The sequence below is a fragment of the Coffea eugenioides genome, chromosome 6, assembly GCF_003713205.1.
Source record: "Coffea eugenioides isolate CCC68of chromosome 6, Ceug_1.0, whole genome shotgun sequence".
Classification (NCBI taxonomy): domain Eukaryota; kingdom Viridiplantae; phylum Streptophyta; class Magnoliopsida; order Gentianales; family Rubiaceae; genus Coffea; species Coffea eugenioides.
The window spans coordinates 11,251,463-11,269,220 of record NC_040040.1 but is presented as its reverse complement, the minus strand read 5'-3'; the positions used below and the strand labels follow the sequence as shown (position 1 = coordinate 11,269,220).

The following is a 17,758-nucleotide window of genomic DNA, read 5'->3' as shown; positions in this document are numbered from 1 at the left end:
AAGTCCCCCTTCGGCTAGTTTCTTTGTGAAGGGCCTTTGGCCCCCCGGAGATACCAGACCCGCACCTAAAGAAGTTTATACTACTTCGTACCATTTATTTCTACACATCTAATTCCAGAAATGCAATTAGTTTGCCTCTCTCCCTCGGTGAAAATCTAAAACTACGTGCCCTGTTATTCGTAAGGTCAAACGGCGAGTGACAGGTTCAGATTCTCAAACCAATAAATGGAAACGCAACAGACCTATTGTGATTCGAATTTTCTTTCTGAAAACCAAAAACGCCCAAAAGATGGGATACTATTCCTCCACTTTCACAATTTGATGATGTGATTTGCACACACCTTTTCTCCAGTGAAGGATACGGCAATGTTAAAACTAAAAGAGTCAAAGCGCAAACTTAAGGAAAGGCACCAAGATCAGCAAAGATGGGCACAAAATGAAATTTCTTTATACTGTTCAGAACCGCAAATATATCAATTAAGGATACGACCATGCTAAGATTAAAAGAGCCAAAACGGAACCTTGAGAAAAGGCGTTAAGATCGGCACAAAATGAAATCTTTTCAGACACTGTTCAGATCAGCTAAAAATAGGCACAACATTGAATTGCCCCACACAACAGTAAGCGGAACAACTGTGTAGGCCAACGTCAGCCGGAGGAAACCAAATTTTAGTTCTGAAGTATTCCTTTGAAAACCAGAGCCATTCAAAAAATCTAAGTCTAACGTCAATCCTGTATCATACCTCATAAGACGTGAAAAAGAAAAAGAATGTAATCAAGTCATTCATATATAAACCAATAAAACCTTATGGAGGCTTTTTACATGATATCTCAAAATACAGTAGCAACCTAACTGCATTCTAAGTCCACACTAAAAGTTAAGAACCTAAAATTGCTTCAAATTTACACTCAAATCCCCAGCACACACCAACTGAAAAACCAATCATGACTCTATTAACTAATTGCCATCACAGTACTAGCCCCTATAGCTTTGTGCTATAATACCTCTCGTGTCGGGAAATGCACGAGGGGAATCAAAAAATTGACCCAGATAACATATATTAACTGTTACCTGAGCTAATGGAGTAAATTTACAAGACAAATATGCAACCGAAAATGAAAATTTATGCACAAGTTTCTGCACACCAGCTGATGCGCAGATTTCAATCTTCCAGAGATGAGGTGATGATTTAGAATAAAAACTTGATAATCATCATCCAGAGCTCTAATGCAAAAATGCAAAACCTGAATTCTCTCGGATTAGTGGCGGAGGCTCAATGTCAGCAACATCCACCGGTTGCATTGATTTGGAGATGTCATCCACAGAGAATGGGATGCTGCATTAGTGTTAGCAAAAATTAATGCTTTTCATAGGTTCATGAAAGTAAAGTCAATGTACTCGGGAACAAGCACAATCTCAGATCCATCAAAAATAGACATCCAAACTCAACCAAGGTCAAAAACCTTTGTTGAAAAAGGTAAGTATCAAGAGAACTTTTTTATTCTAAGAACACATCCAGATAATGATCTTTCTTTTTTCAGTAGTGTGTTGGAGGTTCTTGGATATGCTCAAATTACCCACATAGTACTCCCTAAATTGGTTTATTACACCCTTGAGTTTACCTTGAACGCAGCCTCAGACCTTTGTTTCATTTCCAAGTGATCAAGAGAAGGTTGAGGTACGTTAAAGAGTCAAACACAAAATGAAACTGACATAAAAAAACAGAAGTTGTGACTCCTACACGTTAACACATGATTACCTTGAGTCATCATCCAACAAAAAGGAACTGCTAACTGCATTGTTAGAGTCCTCTGTCATCATAACTCTCATATTTGAAATAACCTAAATTTCAAGGAAAAGATGCATAGAAGTGAATTATAAACACCAGAACTAAAATTAGGAACAGCCAAAGGAAACAGACCCATTCAAATGAAAGTACAAGGACAATTCATCTGTTTTGTGTGAGAACTAACTTACATCTGAAGAAACGCTGTGGGTGCCATACTTGTCATCCCAGTACATTGTACTTATCCTGTACAACTGCTGTATGCTAAGCTCCTGAAGAATAATAAGAAGAACAATTAGGTCCTTAAAAGTGAGAACAAAAAGATCCGGAGTGGCTACAATCAATTTTCTGTATAAGATGAATAACTCATTAAGGAACTTGGAAAGAATAGGATAGGACAAAACAAGCAAAAGAACAGTTTCTCACCGAACAAAGCTCATTTGTGATTTCATGCAATGTCTTTTTGGGCTTTTGATGAATAACCTGCAGATAATTGGAAAATAGAATAGATTAGCAACCACGTGATGCATCATAACCAATTGTAATGACTGTCCTGAACTCACTAGGAAGCCAACAGCCTGTCTGATATGCTTCAGTTCATCCCATGCGGAGCCTACAAACTGAAAACAGGAGGTCATAAGAGGTTTCACATTAAAAAGTTGCTGGCCTATAAGCAAGCCTGTTTGTGAATAATCCTTACTTCTTCAGTTGCAGAACAACACCATTGCTCTAATTCGGCGAGCCCAGCCTTGACATACTCCCCATTGCTGAAGGAGCAACACTCACGCCGCAAAAGAAGACTGGAAACATAAATAAACGAAAGTAAGTAATGACAATAATTAATAAGATGAAACATTTGGCGTATACAGTTGTCCTGTTACTGGGAAGAACTTGCCTGTTAAAAAGTTGAACATTGATGAAAGAAAATATCTGAGTGAAAACCTTGCGGACCAAGAAGGGAGGAACCTGTAAAAGTACAAGATAAGGAGCAAGTATTAAGAAATTGATTCAGAAAGAAATATTTCCATAGAGTGTAAGTTTTAAAACTCACGGAGTTTGCTTTCATTATGTTCAAGTAATTATTTAGGCTTTTCACAATGCTCTGCCAATGAGCAATCAAAGCTTGTTGAGCAACAGCATTAGCTTGAGAGCGTCCTTTTACCAAACTAGCACGAGATGTCCTAGGAGCCTGCAGTAGACAATTCATTGCCCATGAAGTGAATACTTTTAAATTTATAGGAAGCAAAACTAAGCTGCATAAGTTACCAACTCCATTATAACTCCAGAAAAGAAAAGAATAGAAAACAGAGAGAGAAGAAAAGAAGAAGAAGAAGAGCTGGAATTGCATAAGGTCACACAAACTAACGAAATGGAAAAAGAGAAAATAAGGGAGATATTATGGGTACCATGGATGCAGGGCTTCCAGAAATCATTGGCGTACTAAATTAAAAATGGTTTCAATTTTTTATTTGAAACCTGAAGATGAGCTTCTTTAGGAAGGTTAGCAATGGTAGTTAACCTCCAAGATAAGTACTAGAGCTTTACTATTGGCCAAATCAAGTAAGGATGCTAGGAACACTAACCCTGCTAAATCATCACAAACAAATCACTAATCATTTGCTTATCCATTAACAAAAAAACACTCGTAAGAGCTGCTTATTGTTTTCTGATGCAACTTGCAGCAATCTAAACATTTGTAAAACAACAGGACATGAAATACCTGGATGCACAAGCCAAGCAATGGAGAAATCTCTTTCTTTAAATTGTCCCTTATCATCCCATAGATCTTCTCAAGGAAAGCAGTAAGCTGCTGCTTGAACAGCAAAGCAGGATATTTAGCCTCAACTTGACGCAAGTCATCTAGTCTACCAAGCACCCGGCCATTAAGAAATGAGAGCCCAGCACTTTGTGGAGATCCCCGTAATCCCTGCATTTAAGGAAGAAAGAAGAATTTACAGAATTCAAAACAGAAGATCAAGAGAAAAGGCCACGCAAATCAAATCTTAGGCCCATACTTGAGACATCCTCCCAAAAAGTGAGGCTGATGATGACCTCCGCCTTTGAGGAGTCAAACTAGCTGCCCCAGTGGCTTTGAGTGTGTGTTGGAGCAGCATTAACAGCGTAGAAGTATTACACAACCAGTAAGTTAATGTATCATTGTTGTCTGAGACCTAGAGGACAAAGGTTGCTCAAATTAATACAACTCATGTAAGCGATTTCTGATGACATTCATCAGCAAATGCTAGTGAGCAGATTATCATGATTTATGGCTACAAGAAAAATAAAATTAGCAATCCCATTATAACAACAAACCTCTATTGCTGAAGCTATTGTTTGGATGATTCTGTCAAACACTGTAGTTCTCTCAACTTCAAATGATCTCCAATGAAGAAGGCATTTGTAAATCAAACAAGCAGCAATTGGTTTGCCACCAGAAAATCCCAAATCTTGAGAGATGCACTTGATGAGCAAGTCTTGGTTCTCCTGCAGCAGGATAGTGGATTGCAGGAAAAGATTCCAAAAAAATCAAATAGGAAAACCAAGAATTACAAGCATAATATTTTATGCATCCAAAAAGCACCCACCTGCTGCTTTTCATTAAGAAACTTTTGTGGTTTTTCCTCAGATTCAGACTCTTTTGGACTGGCTATAGCAAGAGTCATGTCCTGACACATGTAACATATGATAAGAAATAACATCCCTTTCCATTGGTTGTTACCCAAATAAAAGTACTGATGCTCCTTACATGTGCAACCTTGGTTTCACCATTTGGAATATTTCCATTCTCCGGAGTTCTCTGCATGTACACCAAGCAATCTTTATTTTTCTCAACATAGCATGTAACTTCAAATAAGCAAGAAGCGTGATATTACCTGTATAATAGTTGTTTTTGGTCTTGCAGATATAGTTTTTCCAGTGGGAGACATTGCCAAAGCTTGTTGACGAAGAACTTGATTCTCTGATTCAGTATTCGAGAGCTTCTCTTCATGCCTGAAACAAGAAATAAAGAGGAAATTTGCAACTTTTCCCCATAATATGCAATAAAAGCAAAACTGGATACAAGTGCCTATGTGCTTGTGCATGATTAAGCATGCCTGATTCAAAAAGACGGGTGCAAGTGCACATTATGTGTTACCAAGCATGGGAATGAATGAAAAGAGAGGACAATAGAAACAAACTACGACAAAAGGAGATAGAGAATCCACAAACACATGCATTTGATGAACAACAAGAGGATCAACAGCAGCATCAAACTTTCGATTGAAATCTTAAACAGGCACAAAGCTAGAAGGATAAAAAAAGGAGGAACAGAATGACTACCTGTCACTCTTATATTGGTATATAGCATTTGCTTTATCAAGGTAATAGAAATGTTCTACTACCTACTTGATCAATTCAGTGGTTCAAGAACAACTATAGCACGCTTGAAACTTAAAACGTGTTAACATACCTCTGCAGAGACTCCTGCAGCTGATCCACTTTCCGTTCTGCATCTTCAAGTTTTTTAGCCTGTTCTGAATTTCTGGCCTCAGCATCTACAGAAGCCTTCTTTGCTGCTTCTGCAGCTTGCCTTTCAGAATTCAATGAAGCCTGCACAAGCAAAATGGCTATGTCAATACTCTTGGCCTTAATCTAATTATCGCCATAAATGGTCATCATTGTTATCCAAAATTTAATACTGACTGGAAGCTTGAAGCCCATGAGTGAGCCAAAACAAAGTGAGGAACACGTATGACCATCCTCTGAAGGTGGATATACAAAAGATTTACATTTCTTCAAATCTATATTGACAAGTTTAATCAGGACATGCAGGTTAAGCCATGCTTGTTCAAGAACGCAAGAGATATACACTACTAATGGTCCAAAAGACTCTGCTAGGAGAACTATGCCAGCTTTTCACTGTTTTACCAGGCTTTAGATATGTATCGCAGCACTTATTATGTCTGAATTCTTCACATTTGCGAACCAACCACAAACTGCTTTGTAAGAGCTTATTGTGTAAATAATGCATATTAAGGACAGGCATTTGGCTTAATTCCAATAACAGAAGGAACACTGATCATGAATAAAAACACATTTATCCATCACATTTGACATGCTTGGTTTACATGAATGCATCAATTGATTATCCACAACACAATACAGTAATATAAGACAGCTTCACTACCTTTAATTGTTCAACCTCAGCTGTTAATGCTTCAACTTTTTCAGTATCTTGAACTATAACAGGGGTTTCCTTAATCACAGGAGGAGCTTCTTCAATGGCTTTTCTTGCTGCTTCCCGTTCTTTAATAACTTTAGCATTTGCTTCATCTACTTGAACTTGCATTGCCTGCAAAGCCTCCTGTAACTTCGTAATTTCCTGGGCTTTCGTTTCTTCCAGTTCAGTCTGTATGCAAGAACAATTGTCACAAGGTACCCATCCAACGGGAATACATTGAATATAGATGTACATACCCGTAATCGTTTTTCAAATTGCAACCGCCACGTAAGTTCTTCCACCTTCTTTTCCAGCTTGTCCTTTGCTTCTTTGAGAGCACCAGTTTCCCTTGCGGCCTGAATTAATGCATAAAATAAGTAACTGGTTATCAAGGCACTCCAATATGAATTGTTAACATGTTAATGTCTAGCGAATAAAATCACATCAAGGACAAGAGTAAACCATTTTAAGCTTGCGAAGCTCCCTCCTTGCCACTCGTGCTCTCCAACCACATTGAGTAACAAGAGCAGCCCTCTGCAGACTTTTGTAGTAAGACCAATCCCTGTAGCAACGCACATGAGCCTGGATGACAAAAATATCTTATATTAATTATTATTTCAATTACTCAAAAATTTATTCTCATTCCCTGCTTCTATTGCATCTCTGGTGAAATGGAATAATGGGCACAAACAGGACCTGGATTTTAATAGCAGCCTTTGTTTGTTTCCGATATCTGAATTCATTCCTGGCACTCAATGCTCTCATGCCTGTCTGCAATGTGATAGCAGAATGCTGCAATGTTGAGTACGATTTCCAAGCAACGTAACAGCGGAAGTTCTTCTGTATCTTCAGAGCAGCTGCTTGACGGCGTAATTGTTCATATAGCTTGCGAGCCAATATACCTAATGAATCCAATAGCGCACACACAGCAAGAGAAAGTGCATTCATTATTTATTTTCTCTGAGAGCCTTCTATTATCTTTGTCCATGCTGAATAGCAAATTTGCAAAGAGAGGATAATAAGCAGATAATCACAGCATAAACAACCACGAGTAAGGAATACCTCGCCAACATGATTGCATTTGAATTGCCGCCTGGCGAGTTGTGATGAACTCTTTCCTAGCAATGTAAGTTCGAATCTGTCTTTGAATAATCCTGGCTGCATTTCCAAGGACCTCTGCTCTTCTCGCATCTAGCTCAGCCATTTGACCAGCTCTTAGGAAGACTTTTGTCTTGCCCATCTGCAAAGCCAATGACATTTCATATATTAATATAAAGAATAATTTGACGATGCTGCTGGTGCATCACAATGAGAACATAATGAGGACAAAAGAAACATAACAGAAACACCAAATAAAGTCTCATTTTATTCTAATGTTGAAACTGTAAATAGCTTGTCCTCCTGTAAAATTGAACAAATAGCATACCTACAAAGCCTTATTTCAGTAGGGGGGAAGAGGTTCAAATTTACCTGATAGCCTTTTAATCCCATTTTGTCCAGAATCATTTGGCACGCAACCTTGTCATCATAGCTGCCAAATGTACTTTTGTTAGGACACGAGGAAGTAGATGAACTAGAGATGCTTAGAGAAAATAATTGAACTGCAAGATGAAAGGATCGCAGAAATGCATGCAATCCTCACTGCTATTCTTCCTACCAGGTCAATTCTGTGAAGAAAAAGAGAACCAATAGTTTACCTTCCATCCAGAACTTCTGGAGCAAGAACACCAAATCGCAGAAGAAATTCATCGAAACTTCGCCTAGTGGGGTATCCAGCACAGCTGATTCTGATAGCTTCCAGAACACCCTATAAATGGTAGAGGGCATACTAAGAATATGAAATACAAGAAGTAAAGAATTGCACCTTAGACCTCATTAACAATCACTGGGCAAAAGATTTAACATATACTCACACCACACCGCAACTGCTGGATGACATTCAGATTCTCAAAAATAGCAGGCTTCAATTCATTATTGGGCTTCACACATCGAATGTAGTGAGGTTCTGTTGAACTCAAGGTCTCCATTAAAGATTGGAGTTGTAGCTGCAAGTGTCAACATAGATGATAAACATTAGAAAAGAGACGTCAACATATACCGAAATGCTGCTGTTCGAACTGGAGAAAGAAAAGGAGGAACAGCCATTCTTGCAAACTCTTGGATTTTTGAAAGGATAGAACCATGAAAACTTCAAGGATAACAAGGAAACAATTTGTGAGCTCAAGACTTGAGACTTTGAAAACATTGTCCCGGTGGATACCTGAGAAATATGCATCCTGTGCTAATATTCCTTCTTCTAATAATAATAATAATAATTATTATTATTATTATAAATTATTTTTATTATTAAGAAAGACGCTATTTAAGTGCTTCAAAGCAGACAAAATTTTTAGTAAAAAAATAAAAGCAAAGAAAATCATTTGTTCAAAAGTTTTATCAAGAAGGTTACATACTAAAAAATGTTGCCCGAATGTAAAAAGGTTTCATAAATAACTTTTGACATTTCAACTAACAGGATTCTGAGGTGCCAAACTCTTGAATGTGTCTTAACAGAGTAACTCCAGAAATTCAAGTTCCTAAACATTAAATTTCTCATTGGAAGATGAACTTAAACATCAAATTTGATTATGCTGAAAACCCAAACCCAGTTGTATAATTAACCCTCTTCCAGTAACATGGAAATTAAGTCCAGCCCAAGAGTGTGAGAACTACAGTCACCTTTTGGTAAACAGCTCCCTGGAATTTTTGGGGCCTATATTTGAGTCATCTTTGCACCAGTGAAAAGCTGTACTCATTATGAATCTCTATACTCTAAACTCTAGTGCAGTATTGAACATAAAATACCCTACATAATTGGTAGTCAACATCAAACTACCACCATAAGTCTGAAAGTTTAGCAAGATCCACAAGTTTTACTGAAAGTAGTGTACAGCCATCCCATCTTTCAGTGTCATACTGAAACAGAGAGCTTCAGGAACATAGGCAGAAACGCTTACAAATCAGCAAAAAGAAGCGAGCTAACACAGCAATACAAAGAATTCTTTCACAGATATGACTTTTATCATAATGGCATCTCATGTGATCTAAAAACTTTAACATCGACAAGATTTCTATAGTAATTCAGTTGACCATAACTTTAGTCAAGATTTCATGTTTCACAGAATAGGCACAATAGTCCAGCAACATAGTTCTATTTGGTTTTTGTCTACTACATGTTTCATTTTAATGCAGATTGTGGTCGTGCAAATTACTAAATTTAGACCATGGTGTCCAAAGAATAGGCAAGCAAACAACAAACTTTGCCATCAGCTTACAATAAAATACTGGCCACTCCTGAAGTAAAACCTGCTAAATTAGATTATATGAAGGTAACAGTCAGACTATTTAATTTTACATCTCTCTGGGTTCTATTCTCTGTATTTCACATGTATAGCAGTTCAGTAATGCTAAGTAAATTGAAGAATGAATTTGCCATCTCCATAAGGCAATCGAAGACAGCAAGTACCTTAAAGCGGGACCCGATAGAAGAAAATTTGGACGACTTTGATGATTCTTCAGGAAGTGGAGGAAATAAACCAGCTACAAAGGGACACTTTGAAGCTGTCAGAAGATCCTGATGTTCTGCCACCACATAATCTTTGTTTTTATCCAGAAACAGATCTGCCATATATGTAACCTGCAAATGATACAGGAAGTAAAGCATAAGATTGCAGTGAACTGCTCTATACAGAACCTTATAGGATGCACATTGATACCTCTCCTGCATAGTGAGATATTGTAAAATTGGTGCGCGAAAGCTTAGGTTTGATGAAGCGCTTATTCTTTGCAAATGTTTGGTACAACTTCTGAGCAAATGTTTCATGGGTCGATTTGGGGAACATGCTGCATCAAGCAAAACATATCAAAAGTGCACTAAAGCAGAAGTAAAGTCGTGTAAGTGGGTAAACAAATTTGAGCTTGTCCATATTGCTGATGAGCTTCTAAGTGCCATAATGACACAGCAAACAACAAATAGTTATCGTAAATATCAACCCGCAACCAAGATTGAATGGCATTAAGTATGAAAATCAATTTCCAATAGAGGTGGAGAAAAAGAAAAGAAAGGAAAATTACAGACCATGCTTCATCCAGAAGTGCAATGATTCCTCCAGGTTTCTGCAACATTTTAGGGCAAGTTAAGTAAAGAAGCCAAGGCCCTTAGCAGAGAAGGCGGGGAAAAAAAGCTAAGGCACTACATGATGAACAAAAAGGAGAAGAAACCATTTGATTATTAGCTCTACAATCATATGATACAATAGCCAAACAAGTGACTTTCTCATATTAAGAAAACATCCGCAAAAAATCTGTAATCTGAAGAATCAATAAGGTAGCATACCTTTTCAATCAGATCCAAAACATCTTGGTTATCAACAAACTCTATGTAGCTCCAATTAATTTGTTCCTTCTCATACTCTTCTTGTTCCATTTTAAATACATGCTGCAAATGTTATGTCAAACAAATTGATGAAAAGAATGTCCAAATTTTTAGTCAAAGCAATGACCAATATATGATAAACAGAGCAATAACCTGGTTGAAATGTTGCTGCAGCTTTTCATTGGTAAAATTAATGCAGAACTGTTCAAAGCTAATTACACACATAATACAAAAAACAATGAGAATAGGCTGTAAACTGTACTCCAGATAAAACACTGTACCCAAAAGATGTTTGTAAGGGGTTACCTATTCTGCTTAAAACTTTCAAACCCATATATATCAAGAACTCCTATTTTTGATTTTGAGTTCGGATCCTGACCAATTGATATATTTATTTTCTCCACAATCCTGGGGAAATAGATAATAGTCACTAAAATTAGACAAGGTCAAACTCCAAAAGCGTTCAAATATTTGATAATAATTAGAAAAATTAGAACTCCTTACCAGTCAAATAGACGAGAATATATCGTCTTAGCCAAAGCATCCCTGCTACCAGTAGCTGCTTCTGGATCAAGAGTCCTTGTGATAACCTCCTCAGGTGTCACCATCACACGCTTAATGAGTGCGTCTTCCAAGCTCTTAGCATCACACCTGTTCCATCATGTTTCTGCCTTTTAGATACCTAATTGCAATTTAAAAATCTTACTCAAGAATGAAAGGCGAATATGCCTACTTGAGCAATTCAGCTGTCACATCAAGATGGAACCTAGATTTCTCATCCTTGATCACAGAAGAATCTATCTCCTGCCCCTTTGCAAAGTCAACATTACCCAGGTGAAGAATTGCAGCCACAACCCTGAATATTGCCTCCTGGAAAGATGTCGTGTAATGTAAGAAATCTAAAGAATATGCACAAAAAGCTCAAGGAAATCGTTGGCAGGCAAACCTGTTCTTCCTCATTAATTCCAACTATATCCATAGCCCTTCTTGTTGCAAGATATTCTTCACCATCATTAACTCCATCAAGCTCATAACAATTGGACTGATTGAGATAGTGAAATATTTTTGGATTTCCCAACTTATACCTCTCCTTCTCCTGCAAGTTAAAGTCGAATAATCATTTTCATTTATTTAGCCAGTATAATTAGTACAAGAGAGGTAAAATCTTAGTAAAAGTCACCCGTCCAACGGAAATAGGACAAACCATTAACTCTTACCTCCGGTGGTGCCGCACAAAGAAGATAAAAGCAGTGGTAATTTCTCTCAGGAGTAGAGATCTGGCATACACGAGATCTTTCCAGCAGGTAAGTTCGTATAGCTGCCCCAGATATCCTCCCGCTCTTATCAAATTGTATCTCAACAAATTTACCAAAACGACTACATTGAGAAATCACAAGCAAAAGATCAGAAAAAGTATTATCACACATTTCAAGATGATGTGTGAACACTAGACACCCTAAGATACAATGAATCAAAGTATACGTAAACCAAGTAAATAACTCTAGCCCATAAACTTTCTCACCTTGAGTTATTGTTCCTCACAGTTTTAGCATTTCCAAATGCTTCAAGAACAGGATTGGACTGTAAAGTTAGCATAAACAAGTCAGAGACAATGCCTATCCAAATGACAATTAGAAATGAAAACAGCTTTTTGCATCCTTTTATACGAGCAAGAGAAGATGAAAAAGAGAAGAAAACAGTCCATCTTACTTCTAGAACTTGCTGTTCGACCGTCCGCCCTTCAACTCCAGAACGACCACCCAGGTATGCAAGATATCTCATGAGCATCTTCGTTGTTTCAGTTTTACCAGCACCGCTTTCACCACTAACCAAAATTGAGTTGCTCTTTCCCTCATTGATCATTTGCCTAAAGGCAATAAAATGTTGAGAAGCGGCTAGTAAGGGAAAAGACAGTGGAAGAAAAATCCCATCCAAAAGATAAAAACACTCAAAGATTATTGAGTACTCACCTGTATGAAACATCGGCAATTGCAAATACATGTGGACTAAGCTCTCCAAATCCTGTTCCTTTATATTGTTCCATCATGTTACTATCATACAGGTGAGGTATTTTTTGAAAAGGATTCACTGCTATCAATATATTTCCTGTGTATGTCTGTGCAATAGATTGAAGAGAAAAAAAAAAGAAAATGAGAAGATTGGTTCTTACATCAATTATACTTTTCTTCAACAAGCATTTTGCAAGGTCCTGAAAAGATAATTCTGAAGCTTACATATATTTCATTGAGTTCATATCTGGTAGCCAGGTTTTGCAGAACACCTGGTTCATGCAAGTAAGAGAGCTTAGTCATGTCATCCACACCTCCAGGAGGAGCTTCGGTATCCTCTGGAAATGCTTTTGAAATGTTTGCAACAACCTAAAATCAACTTTCAATCATAAGAACCTTCAAATTCCATGTAAAAGAGTGGCTTCTCAGAAGCATCCAACCACGTTCTAAGCTAAAACTCAACTAACAGCTAACAGCTGAATTTGCATGGCTTTTTTACCCCATTTCAATTTTCGACCAAGGTATTGAGGCATCTAATCCACTTACCAATTATCATTCAAAGGCATATAAAGCAAAGTGAGTTAAAGCTCATGTTGAGTTGATAAAGGCTCAAAGTGAAGTAGAATAAAGCTAAATTTCCTAATTGCAGGGCAATGAAGGATCAGGATATTGCACATAGAAGTGGCAGCTACTGAAGAATTTGATCTACGTTAAGAAATGCCAGAAGTTACATGAAAATAGAAGTTCTGTAAATGTCACTTACTCACTTTTCAATTGCTGTCTACTTTGCTGAACATAAAATGCCTACCCTGTAAGTTTGCTTTTTCATCAATAACTACCCGCTTGCCCAAGGTGAAAGACCATGGTGGCATACTACCATTGGCCCTCTGCCACAATCAAAAAACCTTATCACCACCATAGTCTGTTGCAGCACAATGTTACAGGGCCACCAATAACTATTATAGTCCGTTGCAGCACAATGTTACAGGGCCACCAATAACTATTCCTGTCAAACAACTTCGTAGAGCCTAAGTTACCGGCTCAAAACACTTAAGCCCAAGCAGCTAGGAGCAAGATGTCTAAATTCTTAGAAGCTATTGAAATATCTTTCACCTATGCATTTTGAACTAGTTGTTGGAGCATTACAATCAGCCATCACAGCCCTAGCTCAAGCCACACTAGTACCATATACAGGATTGCTTTGGTATCAACTATAAGTGGAAAGTACCAGCATATGCAGGCTAAGCTTACAGGAGGCTAAACTACCAATGGAAGATTCTTAAGCTGAAGCAGATTAAAAAAAAAAAAACTGCAAATCTAGGAAGACTGCATGATCATACAAGAGACACAAAATATATTGCTCCAACATCAAACAGGACACACCAAGATTCTTAACGTCTACCAACAGCAGGTTATCACATATTAAGACTTTAATTTCGGCACACCATTTGAGCCACCACCATAACAAGAGACTACAGTGAAAAAGTTTAGCTATGAACAAAGCTGCACTCACTTTTTTCCCATTCGTTGTGTGAACATGAACATCTTGACCATTAATTTGAGTTACTTCCCCATCAATCCACGCCAAGACTGGATCCTCAACCCATACATGAGAGCCAACAATAATATTAACTGGCGATGCCTGCAAAAGAACCAATACCATTAAATTAATAGATTTAAATTCACAACAACATTATTTAAACTCATAATAATTAAGACAAGTATCAACTTGTATAACCCAACACACAGAAATGTAAAAAACAAAGAAAGAGCATCAGAAAGTAGAGAACTTCAACATAGATAAACTGTTCATCTTCTATGAAGGAATTCTTACTGCAGCCAATCAGAGCATAAACAAATCATACAGGTACAAAGAAATTAGATTCACTGGATCCTAAAGCTAATTTAGTTTGTTTCTCTAAAAGGCTACCTCCTGCCTAGTTCTCCAAGGAACATTGGGAACTAAAGTCTAGCAGAATGTGCAAGAAAGATAATCTAAAAGCCCAACAATTGGAACGCCATACACCTCAATTAATATAACAATAATTTAAATAGAGAATTTACAAACAAAAGCTTCACAGAAGTGCTGTTTGAACACCAAATTCAGAATACAAACCCAAAGCATGTGATACACCGAAGTGAACAGCTAATTCAATGCCAATCTACTTAGAGTACAAGAATAACTTTTGACACGCAAATGCTAACTCACATATCAATTCTACATTGTAAGAGATGTCTAGTCATTTCTTTTCCTTAGACTTACTTCACCAATTTATTCCATGTTAGTTTCTCTTAAAGCACTTTTTGGCAGAAAGTCAGTACCTCCATGTTAGTTTCTCTTAAAGCACTTTTTGGCAGAAAGTCAGTACCTTGTAATTGTGGCAATGTACATAAATCTTATGTACCATTTGAAAATGCGAAAGGGGGTTACTTGAAAACCAAATATGAACTCTTTTAAGTTCGGCATGGTACACAGTGCATCAATTTCCACTATCGAGAAATTTTTCTTGCTACATTGTTGTGTTTGCCACTAAAATTGGCTCTAGTATGCTATACAGTTCACTGTATGCTATGAAGCAGAAATTGGATCTGTAAAGAAAAGTTTAGGTGCAAAGTGCACTAAATTGATAGATGCAAAAGGGAAAGATATTATTTTGGGGGAGTGAGGAGTTCAAGTGCCTTGTCCGTTAGTCCTCAAAAAGAAGCCTCAACAAATTCATGAAGATGTTCACACATAGTATTTTAAAAGAAACCCCAAATACATAAACAATGAAAACCACTCACAGTGGCCTAAAATCTGCTTTTCCTGGAAACTAAGGAGAAAGTGACATTTGGTAGCATTAGATCATTACAGGACTCAATAAAACACTCTCTGCCACATAACCTACTCTAAACCACCAGTTGCTTTTGAAGGTTGGGCAGCAAAAAGAGGGCTTTAACAATTGCATAACTAAGCAGGAAACATGCTGAGAATAAACTTACTCGGACTAGGCCACTCATTTTACAGAACTTTGACGATTTATTTTCTCAATTTAACTGCAACTGGGGGCTCAATTTTTCAGTTACAAGACTCTAAACAGATAAAAAGTACAATAATCTGAGAGTCTTAACGATCATGATTTACTTTCTCCCTTTATATTTGCTTTGACAGCGTAAAATTAATTTTTTTAACACTTCTTAAGGCATAGCCAATGCCTTTCCTACTACAAATTACGAAAGACTCTGGATATTTTATTTCCCAACATTTAATATCCTAGTTGAACCAACTAACGATTGCATTTGAATCCTACGTGGAAGGTAAAAACAAAGTACTCATTCCCAATTCAGAATAAGATAAAAATTGACCGATTATATTTAAGTACCTGTTGATAAATTAAAAAAAAAAATCCTCCAATAATTCGTGAATTATTTACAAGTATCCGATCAATTAGATGTGCATGCATATTGTGCCCGTAATATAAACATTTGGACAATTTTGTCGTACCAAAGGTAAATAGACTAATTTAATAAAAACAAAATACAAACTTCCAACAAATAAGGAAATTAAAAAAGGGAATACTACTGTTAGTAGAAACTAAGCTGAACAGATTTGACTCGAGGCAACCAAAAAAATAAGAAAAGCTTAATAATCAGTCAAAATAAATTCAAAGCAGCAATAAGAACCGTGGTCACGGCCTGGACTTACCATTGAAGAGTTTCCGTAACTATCGATCTCCTCCTCCTTGCCGTCTCCAACTCATCAAGCAGAAAGAGACCGACCAAACGGAGCTCCGACTCAGTGAGTTCAGATCGGAGCCAACTGGGGCTCAAAAGCTTCGGAATTTTCGGCGACGCCGATGCAACAAAAACACAACAAAGTTTCTTATCTGCTATAATAACAATAATAATGATTCAATTCAACTCCCTTCAAAAAGCTAACCAAACAAAAAGCTCTCTAGCTTTCCCTCTCTAAACTAAATACAAGTAAAAATTTTTTAAAAAATAAGAATATCATGAAATTCTCAGTATATTTGAAAAAAAAAAAAAAAAGAAATGAATGTAAAGGTAAAGTGGAAACTGGAAATGGTTGTAAATTTTGTTGCCTTTTGTTTTAGTTTCTCACTCTAAACTTTGCTTTTGTTTGCTTGTTTTGTAATTGTTTTCTCTGTCTTAAAATTTGAAGCTGGTTTTGGGTTATTCAGTGGTGGCTGGGTGGGGCCGGCTCTGGTGAGAGGTGGGTGTGGGACCCCACTCAGGGCAAATAGGAAGGATGTCGTGCAAGAGAGAGAGCTGGAGTTGGAATTGGAGGTGCTTAACACGAAAACCGACATTAAGGCTAGGCTGGATTAGTTTATTACGGCTAATTAAGCTGGGTTTTTTTTTCTCCCCTGGTTTAGTGTTTAGGTTTATTTACCAGATTTAGCCCTAGAATGCGGGAATTCAAGCGTTACTGTCAGATATTAATATTTAAATTTTACCGGATTTATAATCCTAACGTCCTTTTAAGGACATCCGCCTGAGTGTAACGGTACAAAGAAAATTAGAGATAGCCTCTTTCAAAAAAAAAAAAAGAAAAAAAGCCTATAAAAAAAAGGGTAGAAATTGATTTTATTGAATTGTGAATTCGAAGGTTCACATAATGGCCTTGCTATCGTTGAAGAGTGTGAAATGGCCATCCCAAAGTCTTGAGATTTAATCAAGGTACTTAAAGAGAGGGTAACAAATGTACAAATTCCTCGTAATTTTGGGAGCTAAGTTCATTGCTAACAATCATTTTCTAGTAAGCAGCATCAAGTGGTTTTGTTGGCTAGATGTTAAGTGGGAGGAATCTAGTTAGCCACAGTACTTTGTAGGTGTAACTTAATAGCTCCTACTTACCAAAACAAAACAATAATATTTTGAAGGTAGATAATTGGTTATATAATATGCAAAACAAAATTCATAATAATATAAATACTTTCATACCCAACCGTTCAAACATATAACACAGATATGATTAGAGACTATTTTGTTTAGTTTCATCCTTCACTTATGTTTGGTTATCAAGATTTGCCGAAAAAAAAAATTTCAAAATTTGTTCTGCTTACATCATAAACACCATTTTTAACCACATTTTTATTTCATATATATTACATTACAAAAAGTGTTTCAGTAATTATTTCAAGTAAATATTTCAAATAACCTCCTATCCAAACACTTTGTTAGCTCATTTTATTTTTCTCGATGCTTGTGAGTTGTGACTAACTCATTAGCAATATCAATTTATTAATTAGCAAAATAGGATTGGATAGTTTTTTTTTTTTTTTTGTAATGTTGCAAACTTGTTGTAATCCTTCCAAAATAAACTAGCATAAAAAGCAATCAACCG

The 17,758-nt window shown here is 36.9% G+C and overlaps 1 protein-coding gene across 1 annotated transcript; it reads right to left on the bottom strand.

The window, feature by feature from the left end:
• Nucleotides 1–761: 761 nt before the first annotated feature.
• On the bottom strand, nucleotides 762–16,484 carry LOC113773302 (myosin-17-like). Its single transcript, XM_027317915.1, has 39 exons — nucleotides 16,097–16,484; nucleotides 13,925–14,053; nucleotides 12,637–12,780; nucleotides 12,373–12,518; nucleotides 12,113–12,269; nucleotides 11,925–11,983; nucleotides 11,620–11,779; nucleotides 11,349–11,498; nucleotides 11,136–11,272; nucleotides 10,907–11,053; nucleotides 10,709–10,810; nucleotides 10,556–10,613; nucleotides 10,364–10,465; nucleotides 10,106–10,143; nucleotides 9,744–9,870; nucleotides 9,494–9,664; nucleotides 7,902–8,033; nucleotides 7,686–7,795; nucleotides 7,459–7,519; nucleotides 7,051–7,228; nucleotides 6,685–6,890; nucleotides 6,451–6,570; nucleotides 6,246–6,344; nucleotides 5,956–6,177; nucleotides 5,239–5,378; nucleotides 4,661–4,778; nucleotides 4,534–4,584; nucleotides 4,373–4,453; nucleotides 4,101–4,271; nucleotides 3,803–3,958; nucleotides 3,508–3,714; nucleotides 2,839–2,976; nucleotides 2,683–2,753; nucleotides 2,488–2,587; nucleotides 2,351–2,407; nucleotides 2,214–2,270; nucleotides 1,979–2,059; nucleotides 1,761–1,843; nucleotides 762–1,337 (listed from the first exon to the last, which is right to left on the bottom strand). Exons 1-39 carry the CDS (start codon nucleotides 16,097–16,099, stop codon nucleotides 1,226–1,228), a joined length of 4,581 nt encoding a protein of 1,526 aa, XP_027173716.1. The 5' UTR covers nucleotides 16,100–16,484; the 3' UTR covers nucleotides 762–1,225.
• Between the last annotated feature and the right edge of the window lie 1,274 nt (nucleotides 16,485–17,758).

Excerpts from the sequence above, each read along its gene's own strand:
- LOC113773302 (XM_027317915.1), bottom strand. Across the intron at positions 9,871-10,105 it reads GCACTTCTGGATGAAGCATG|CATGTTCCCCAAATCGACCC; the intron begins GTCTGTAATTTT and ends TGCTTGATGCAG. Across the intron at positions 4,585-4,660 it reads CAAAAACAACTATTATACAG|AGAACTCCGGAGAATGGAAA; the intron begins GTAATATCACGC and ends GTGTACATGCAG.